The sequence below is a fragment of the Pelophylax lessonae genome, assembly GCF_965119305.1.
Source record: "Pelophylax lessonae genome assembly, chromosome: 12".
NCBI classification, from domain to species: domain Eukaryota; kingdom Metazoa; phylum Chordata; class Amphibia; order Anura; family Ranidae; genus Pelophylax; species Pelophylax lessonae.
The window spans coordinates 222,239,008-222,249,013 of NC_138779.1; the positions used below are offsets into that span (position 1 = coordinate 222,239,008).

Genomic DNA, 10,006 nt, shown 5'->3' on the forward strand with positions numbered 1-10,006 from the left:
AAGGGAAGTAAGCCCTCTTCTGATCTAACACAGGTATACTCAGGCATTATTGTGTTATTAAATCCCCACCCCCCCCCCTCTGGCCCCCCTCTGGCCCCCCTCTCCAGACTTGCACAGGTGTAGCAGCTCCTCCCCCTTCAGTCTTGCACAGGTGTAGCAGCTCCTCCCCCTTCAGTCTTGCACAGGTGTAGCAGCTCCTCCCCCTTCAGTCTTGCACAGGTGTAGCGGCTCCTCCCCCTTCAGTCTTGCACAGGTGTAGCGGCTCCTCCCCCTTCAGTCTTGCACAGGTGTAGCGGCTCCTCCCCCTTCAGTCTTGCACAGGTGTAGCGGCTCCTCCCCCTTCAGTCTTGCACAGGTGTAGCGGCTCCTCCCCCTTCAGTCTTGCACAGGTGTACCGACTCCTCTCTTGGACTGAAACGTCGTCCTCTAATTTCACCGCACACTGTGAGCTTCTCATGTGCATTACAAGCTGCAGCAAGTCAGATAGAGCCCCGCCCCATTTCCTGGCTGGAGGACGTCCAGCATCATCTAGGTCTTTCCTCCCCTGCCTGACTGTCCCTCTCCCTGCCTCTTTCATTGGAGTTCAGTTCTTTGAATCACAGAGCATCACATGTTACCACACCTTCCTTCCGCCACTGCGCTGCCTGTCCTCCTTCCCCACTTACTTCTGTGTTCACTGACAGCCAACATCAATCCACCCCTTCCTGTTAGTCCAGGCCGTCTGTGGGAGTTCATCATCCCGCTGGCTGCGCCTGCACTGTGTGAATGAGAAACCTTATAGGGATGAGGGACTTGTAGTTCTTCATGGAACAGAAGTGAGCTGGCCTGCAGGCAGTGCCATCTTAAGAGCATTAAAGGGCCCCGGGCAATGCAGTGCACTGGGGCCCCGCCTACACAATCACCCATGGGAATAAAAATGCAAATTATGGATAAGGCGATATTTATTGGTACAGCAGTGCCAGGATGATGGCCGCTTCCAAATTGGGCGGCTGGATCCGATGAACACACACATGGATGGGAGTCAGACTCGGCTGTCCTGTGTGTGCCGGTTCCCATGGAGGCGGACAGCCATTCCTGCAAATGTGGGCTCCCCCTCCACCGCCCAAGTGGCCTGACTGCAGCGCAGGTACTACAGTTGCTTGCCACTTTCTAAGTTTGGAGGCGGGATTCACACAGGAATAGGGATTAATGCTCGGCTGGGTCGCTGGGCGAGTGCCCCCCCCCCCCCCCGGGAACTGCCCAGTGGTACGATGGCCCTGCCTGCACCCCAGCCCTGTAACTGAAGGTCAGTACCTCGGTGCAAACCAGCAGCTGCAGGAATAGTCTGCAGGAGCCAGAGCATTGCACCCGTGATTGACTGATGTTGGTTGCAATGCTTTCTTGGCTCCTATGCAAAAAATAAAAAATAATAATACTTCCATATTTGGTAAGCTTGAATAAAGACCATAGTCCATCCAGTGTGTGTCAGTGCCGGTATTCATTTCCCTTATCCCTGTATGTCAATGCACATTTTTTTAAATGATTTATATGAGAGGATTTAGTATTATTTGATTTATTATTTTTTTATGCAAAAGGTGGAATTAGCCTAAAAGGAGCAGCCAGTGATCTGCAGATATTCAGGAAAAATGGTTGTTGGGCGCTTCTGACCAGGCAAGAGGGAAAGGAGTCCACCGCTGTAAGGGGGGCGCAGGGGATGCTCCAGTTTCTTGTTGGGAGACTGTCCTGAATGACAGAGTACGTGGCAGCACTGGCGGGAAAACTCCGAGGAATCCGCTGGCACAGGTAGAAAGAAAAGAACAGGCGCAACGCGTTTCGGAGCATGCGCACTCGGCTCCTTCCTCAGGCGTCAGACGCCTGAGGAAGGAGCCGAGTGTGCATGCTCCGAAACGCGTTGCGTCATTTCCGGGAGCCTGCGTTCCATTTGCGGCTTCCGGTGTAACCAAGTATCTGACCAGCTTCCTGTGACGTCACCTCCGGACCGGTGGACGGCCGGATCGTGCGCTGGAGACGCTGCGATACGGACTGCAGCTTACCTATGTGTAAGTCATTATGTATTTTGTGCAATAAAATGTTTGGCTATTTACAGTGGCGCCTGTTCTTTTCTTTCTACCAGTGATCTGCAGATATGAGCCCTGTGCTCTCTGCTGAGTGGGTGTCCCCATGATACCACACCAGACAGACCTGTGAGTGGCGGCCATTACTCATTGACAGCTCATGTGTACCTGAAGCCCCGGAGCTTCTCCTCCAGATAGTGTCAGCTGTGACACCAGTCACGTTCTGTGCCGTCAGCAGGATCTCACACTGGGGGGGTGATGGGAACCAGTTCTGCTGCTCTGCCAGTGCCTGGAAGACTCAACCTCCCGAGGCTCATTAATGAACCATCTGAAGACCCGGCCTATTCTCACACATATTGTTTACAAGTAAAAATCAATATTTATTTGCTAGAAAATTACTAGACTGGCAACTTTCGGCCCAGAGGGCAATTGCCCCCCTGCCCCCTGGCCCAGTCCTCCCCTGCTTAGAACCCCCAAACATTTATATATATATATATATATATATATATATATATAATATATGTGCATGTATACATATAATGTGTGTGTGTGTGTGTGTGTATCTATATATACACTATCTCACAAAAGTAAGTACACCCCTCCCATTTTATTCTACCTTTTCGTGTGACAACACTGAAGAAATGAGACTTTGCTACAATGTAAAGTAGTGAGTGTACAGCTTGTATAACAGTGTAAATTTACTGTCCCCTCAAAATAACTCAACACACAGCCATTAATGTCTAAACCGCTGGTAACAAAAGTCAGTACACCCCTAAGTGACAATGTCCAAATTGGGCCCAATTAGCCATTTTCCCTCCCCGGTGTCATGTGACTCGTTACTGTTTTACTGTTACAAGGTCTCAGGTGTGAATGGGGACATTGTCACTTAGGGGTGTACTCACTTTTGTTGCCAGCGGTTTAGACATTAATGGCTGTGTGTTGAGTTATTTTGAGGGGACAGTAAATTTACACTGTTATACAAGCTGTACACTCACTACTTTACATTGTAGCAAAGTCTCATTTCTTCAGTGTTGTCACATAAAAAGATAGAATAAAATATTTACAGACATGGGAGGGGTGTCCTATCTTTTTGTGAGATTCTGTGTGTATATATATATATAATATAATATTTTTTTTTTTTTTTAGCAGAGGCCTAATAGAATAAAATGGCAATTTTTTATCTCACACGGTATTTGTGCAGCAAATTTTCAAATGTAATTTTTTGGTGATAAAATACACTTTAAAGAAATGTAATGCAAAAAAAATCACAATATATAACCCAAAATTTAAAAGATGGTATTACGCCACATAAATAGATACCGAACATACCAAGCTTTAAAATTGCGCGTGATCATGGAATGGCGAAACAAACAAAAAATACTTAAAAATATCCATAAGCGACGCTTATTACAGGTTACCTAGAGTTACAGAGGAGGACTAGTGCTATATATATATTGGATATATTGCTCTCACTCTAACACCGTTTACATATGTATGCATTTATTATAATTTTTTATTTTATTTTATTTTAATTTTACACCATCCCTATAATTTTCTCTTTTTTTTAATCACTTTTATTCCTATCATGGAAATGTAAACATTCCTTGCGATAAACATAAGGGATGACGGATCCTCTTTATGAAAAAATTTGGGGTCTATAAGACCCCAGATCTCTCCTCTACCCTGAAAAACATGAGATCAAAAAGAAAAAAAAAATTGATCCCATGCTTTAGAAAAAAAAATAAAGCCAGGGTTTACATCTGCCCGAACAGAGCTGCAGCCATAACCCCGGTATAACCACTTGCAGCCAATCACATACATGCACATGATTTGGCATCAAATGGTGAACATAACAATGTTATCTATTACGTTGTCACCCAAATGTTGTCTTTTTACTAAAATGTCAGCTGACTCCGCCCATAGTTCCTTTATTATGGCTGCTTCCATGTGAGTTGGATGTCCAACAAAACGCCTACAATAGTCCATCCCGTACCCCGTACCTCGTACCTCGTACCTCGGTGTAAAGGCAATGTATTTGTTTTGTACACATTTACTTTTGTTAATCATGATTGTATCTCGCAGGAGCAGGGCCCTCCTAACCTTCTTGTATTGAGATGTATTTCTGCTGTATTGTCTGCCTTTATATTGTAAAGTGCTGCGCAAACTGTTGGCGCCATATAAATCCTGTATAATAATAATGATCCAGGATAGAGCATAAATATTTGTTTAGTTGGGTAAATATAAAATACTGCGCATGTAGTCTCTCATCAAGCCAGCAGGTGGAGCTGTTGTCTCCTTTTCATATTATTATCAGGAGGACTTTTTAGCTGTGACCAAGTTTATGTCTGTCAGAGCAGTGACTCCGCCCCTTTCATGTGGAGGTTTTAAGCAAAGGGAGCTGCAAAGCAAGTTTTTTTTTTTTTTTTGCAGTCTTTATATAACCTGTGGCGAGCCCTTTGTAATGTATTCAATGTTTATTTGTCTCACAAAAGTAAGTACACCCCTCCCATTTGTGTAAATATTTTATTCTATCTTTTCATGTGACAACACTGAAGAAATGAGACTTTGCTACAATGTAAAGTAGTGAGTGTACAGCTTGTATAACAGTGTAAATTTACTGTCCCCTCAAAATAACAACACACAGCCATTAATGTCTAAACCGCTGGCAACAAAAGTCAGTACACCCCTAAGTGACAATGTCCAAATTGGGCCCAAAGTGTCACTATTTTGTGTGGCCGCCATTATTTTCCAGCACTGCCTTAACCCTCTTGGGCATGGAGTTCACCAGAGCTTCACAGGTTGTCACTGGAGTCCTCTTCCCCTCCTCCATGATGACATCACAGAGCTGGTGGATGTTAGAGACCTTCCCCTCCTCCACCTTCTGTTTGAGGATCCCCACAGATGCTCAATAGGGTTTAGGTCTGGAGACGCTTGGCCAGTCCATCACCTTTACCCTCAGCTTCTTTAGCAAGGCAGTGGTCGTCTTGGAGGTGTTTGGGGTCCTTATGTTGGAATATAGCCCTGCCCCCCAGTCTCTGAAGGGAGGGGATCATGCTCTGCTTCAGTATGTCACAGTACATGTTGGCATTCATGGTTCCCTCAATGATCTGTAGCTCCCCAGTGCCGGCAGCACTCATGCAGCCCCAGACCATGACACTCCCACCACCATGCCTGATTGTAGGAAGACACACTTGTCTTTGTACTCCTCACCTGGTTGCCCCCACACACGCCTGACACCATCTGACACCAAATAAGTTTATCTTGGTCTCATCAAACCACAGGAGATGGTTCCAGTACTCCATGTCCTTAGTCTGCTTGTCTTCAGCAAACTGTTTGCGGGCTTTCTTGTCCATCATCTTTAGAAGAGGCTTCCTTCTGGGATGACAGCCATGCAGACCAATTTGATGCAGTGTGCGGCGTATGGTCTGAGCACTGACAGGCTGACCCCCCACCCCTTCAACCTCTGCAGCAATGCTGGCAGCACTCATACGTCTATTTCCCAAAGACAACCTCTGGATATGACGCTGAGCCCGGCACTCAACTTCTTTGGTGGACCATGGTGAGGCCTGTTCTGAGTGGAACCTGTCCTGTTAAACTGCTGTATGGTCTTGGCCACCGTGCTGCAGCTCAGTTTCAGGGTCCTGGCAATCTTCTTATAGCCTAGGCCATCTTTATGTAGAGCAACAATTCTTTTTTTCAGATCCTCAGATAGTTCTTTGCCATGAGGTGCCATGTTGAACTTCCAGTGACCAGTATGAGAGAGTGAGAGCGATAACACCAAATTTAACACACCTGCTCCCCATTCACACCTGAGACCTTGTAACACTAACGAGTCACATGACACCGGGGAGGGAAAATGGCTAATTGGGTCCAATTTGGAGATTGTCACTTAGGGGTGTACTCACTTTTGTTGCCAGCGGTTTAGACATTAATGGCTGTGTGTTGAGTTATTTTGAGGGGACAGTAAATTTACACTGTTATACAAGCTGTACACTCACTACTTTACATTGTAGCAAAGTCTCATTTCTTCAGTGTTGTCACATGAAAAGATAGAATAAAATATTTACAGAAATGTGAGGGGTGTACTTACTTTTGTCAGATACTGTAAATTTGATGAACGAGATAACACAGCAATATAGGAAAAACCGCCATGAAATGAAGGGACTCTCGGCACCTTCCTCCCCCTCCCCCTCCTTCTCTATAAGGCTGAACAGTGAACTCCTCTTATTTTCTCCCTGTCAGGAAGCTCTTCGCTGTATCGGTTCCATATAATAAGTTCTTGTTGATCCTGCCAGAAATCCTGTCAGCTGATAATGTCCTGAGCTCTCTGCCTCTGATGGCTAATATTCATTATTTCCAATTCTCTCCCTGGACTACAGAACAGCTCCCCTGTGTTATGGGGGTGGGGAGGAGGTGTTCTGTAGTCCTGTACAGGGTGAGCGTTGTCACTCTAGGAGGGGAAATGTTACGGGCAGGATCACCAGCTACAGCCTCAGTCACAACCGCAGAGGGCCATACACCACCATTTGCAGCTGGGATAGTATATCGGTGTGGGCACAGCATGAAAGGGCAATATATGGGCACCGCATAAGAGGGCAGTATATGGGCACCGCATAAGAGGGCAGTATATGGGCACTGCATAAGAGGGCAGTATATGGGCACCGCATAAGAGGGCAGTATTTGGGCACAGCATAAGAGGGCAGTATATGGGGCACAGCATGGAAAGGCACATTGGCACAGTGAGGAAGGATAGTATATGGGCACAGCATAAGATGGTAGTATATAGGCACACCATAGGGGGCAGTATATGGGGCACAGCATGGAAGGGCAGTATAGGGGAAATGCATGGAAAGGCACATGGGCACAGCGGGGAAGGACAGTATATTGACAGCGCATGAAAGGGCAGTATATGGGCACAGCAGGGAAGGCCGGTATATGGGTGTAGCATAGAAGGCCAATATATGGGCACAGCACAGAAGGGGAGTATGTGGGCACAGTGAGGAAGGGCAGTATAGGGCCACAGTATATAAGAGTAGTATATTGGCACGTGGGGAAGGGCAGTATTTGGGCACAGTATAGAAGGGACGTATATGGGCAAAGTATGGAATGGCAATATATGGGCACAGTGGAGAAGGGCAGTATATGGGCACAGCATGGAAGGGCAGTATATGGGCACAGTATAGTAGGGCAGAATATGGTTACAGTATAGGAGGGCAGTTAATAGGCACAGTATAGAAGGATAGCATATGGGCACAGTATAGAAGGGTATTATATGGGCACAGTATAGGAGGGAAGTATATGGGCACAAAAAAAGAAGGGCAGTATATGGGCACAGTATAGAAGGGAAGTATATGGGCACAGTATAGGAGGGGAGTATATGGGCACAGTATAGGAGGGGGTATATGGGCACAGTATAGGAGGGGTGTATATGGGCAGAGTATAGGAGGGGAGTATATGGGCACGGTGTAGGAGGGGAGTATACGGGCACGGTGTAGGAGGGGAGTATACGGGCACGGTGTAGGAGGGGAGTATACGGGCATGGTATAGGAGGGAATACGGGCACGGTATAGGAGGGGGGTATACGGGCACAGTATAGGAGGGGGTATACGGGCACGGTATAGGAGGAGGGTATACGGGCACGGTATAGGAGGGGGGTATATGGGCACGGTATAGGAGGAGGGTATATGGGCACGGTATAGGAGGAGGGTATAGGAGGGGGGTATATGGGCACAGTATAGGAGGGGAGTATATGGGCACAGTATAGGAGGGGAGTATATGGGCACAGTATAGGAGGGGAGTATATGGGCACAGTATAGGAGGGGTGTATACGGGCACAGTATAGTAGGAGGGTACACGGGCACAGTAGAGGAGGAGGGTATACGGGCACGGTATAGGAGGGGGGTATATGGGCACGGTATAGGAGGAGGGTATAGGAGGGGGGGTATATGGGCACAGTATAGGAGGGGGGTATATGGGCACAGTATAGGAGGAGGGTATACGGGCACAGTATAGGAGGGGGGTATACGGGCACAGTATAGGAGGGGGGTATATGGGCACAGTATAGGAGGGGGGTATATGGGCACAGTATAGGAGGATAGTATATGGGCACAGTATAGGAGGGGGGTATATGGGCACAGTATAGGAGGGTGGTATATGGGCACAGTATAGAAGGGTATATGGGCACAGTATAGGTGGGTAGTATATGGGCACAGTATAGGTGGGTAGTATATGGGCACAGTATAGGTGGGGGGTATATGGGCACAGTATAGGTGGGTAGTATATGGGCACAGTATAGGTGGGTAGTATATGGGCACAGTATAGGTGGGTAGTATATGGGCACAGTATAGGAGGGTAGTATATGGGCACAGTATTGGGGGGGAGTATATGGGCACAGTATAGGTGGGTAGTATATGGGCACAGTATAGGTGGGTAGTATATGGGCACAGTATAGGTGGGTAGTATATGGGCACAGTATAGGAGGGTAGTATATGGGCACAGTATTGGGGGGAGTATATGGGCACAGTATAGGTGGGTAGTATATGGGCACAGTATAGGTGGGTAGTATATGGGCACAGTATAGGTGGGTAGTATATGGGCACAGTATAGGTGGGTAGTATATGGGCACAGTATAGGTGGGTAGTATATGGGCACAGTATAGGAGGGTAGTATATGGGCACAGTATTGGGGGGGAGTATATGGGCACAGTATAGGTGGGTAGTATATGGGCACAGTATAGGTGGGTAGTATATGGGCACAGTATAGGTGGGGGGTATATGGGCACAGTATAGGTGGGTAGTATATGGGCACAGTATAGGTGGGGGGTATATGGGCACAGTATAGGAGGGGGGTATATGGGCACAGTATAGGTGGGGGGTATATGGGCACAGTATAGGAGGGTAGTATATGGGCACAGTATAGGTGGGGGGTATATGGGCACAGTATAGGTGGGGGGTATATGGGCACAGTATAGGAGGGGGGGTATATGGGCACAGTATAGGAGGGTAGTATATGGGCACAGTATAGGAGGGGGGGTATATGGGCACAGTATAGGTGGGGGGTATATGGGCACAGTATAGGTGGGGGGTATATGGGCACAGTATAGGAGGGGGGTATATGGGCACAGTATAGGAGGGTAGTATATGGGCACAGTATAGGTGGGGGGTATATGGGCACGGTATAGGAGGGGGGTATATGGGCACAGTATAGGAGGGGGGGTATATGGGCACAGTATAGGTGGGGGGTATATGGGCACAGTATAGGTGGGGGGTATATGGGCACAGTATAGGTGGGGGGTATATGGGCACAGTATAGGAGGGGGGGTATATGGGCACAGTATAGGAGGGTAGTATATGGGCACAGTATAGGAGGGGGGGTATATGGGCACAGTATAGGTGGGGGGTATATGGGCACAGTATAGGTGGGGGGTATATGGGCACAGTATAGGAGGGGTGTATATGGGCACAGTATAGGAGGGTAGTATACAGACACAGTATAGGTGGGGGGTATATGGGCACAGTATAGGAGGGTAGTATATGGGCACAGTATAGAATACTCACCCCGCACAGGAGCGGGTCACCAGCCTCCTCACATGCAGCATGACTCCAGGATGTGTCTGACTGTTCTAACCTTCTCTGGGCACTGTGAGGGGGAGGAGCCAGGCATGTAACACCGCTCCCTATTGGCTGGATAAGAAGGGGGCGGGGAGTAGTACACAGTCCGGCTAATATAATAATGATAAATATATATATCGGGGTAATGGGGGAGTGGCCGGCAGGGAGGGACAGGCGTCCTGCTCTCTGATAGGTGGGAGGGTACAGAGGGCAGGCTGCGGATTGGTCGGATCTCTCTGGACTCCTTCACAGCATACAATGTATCCGATAAAGGAATGTCAGCAGCCGGCCAATCACAGAGCGCCTTCCTCTGACAGCTCGGTGTCGGACTGAACCATTGTA

The 10,006-nt window shown here is 47.8% G+C and overlaps 1 protein-coding gene across 1 annotated transcript in view; it reads right to left on the minus strand.

Moving 5' to 3' along the window:
• ALDH4A1 (aldehyde dehydrogenase 4 family member A1) overlaps positions 1–9,754 on the minus strand; it is a 41,064-nt gene extending 31,310 nt beyond the window's left edge. Inside the window, exon 1 of the mRNA XM_082274575.1 lies at positions 9,611–9,754. Coding sequence (XP_082130701.1) covers positions 9,611–9,651 — 41 coding nt within the window. The 5' untranslated portion in view covers positions 9,652–9,754. The remainder of the gene's footprint in view (positions 1–9,610) is intronic.
• Positions 9,755–10,006: the final 252 nt, after the last annotated feature.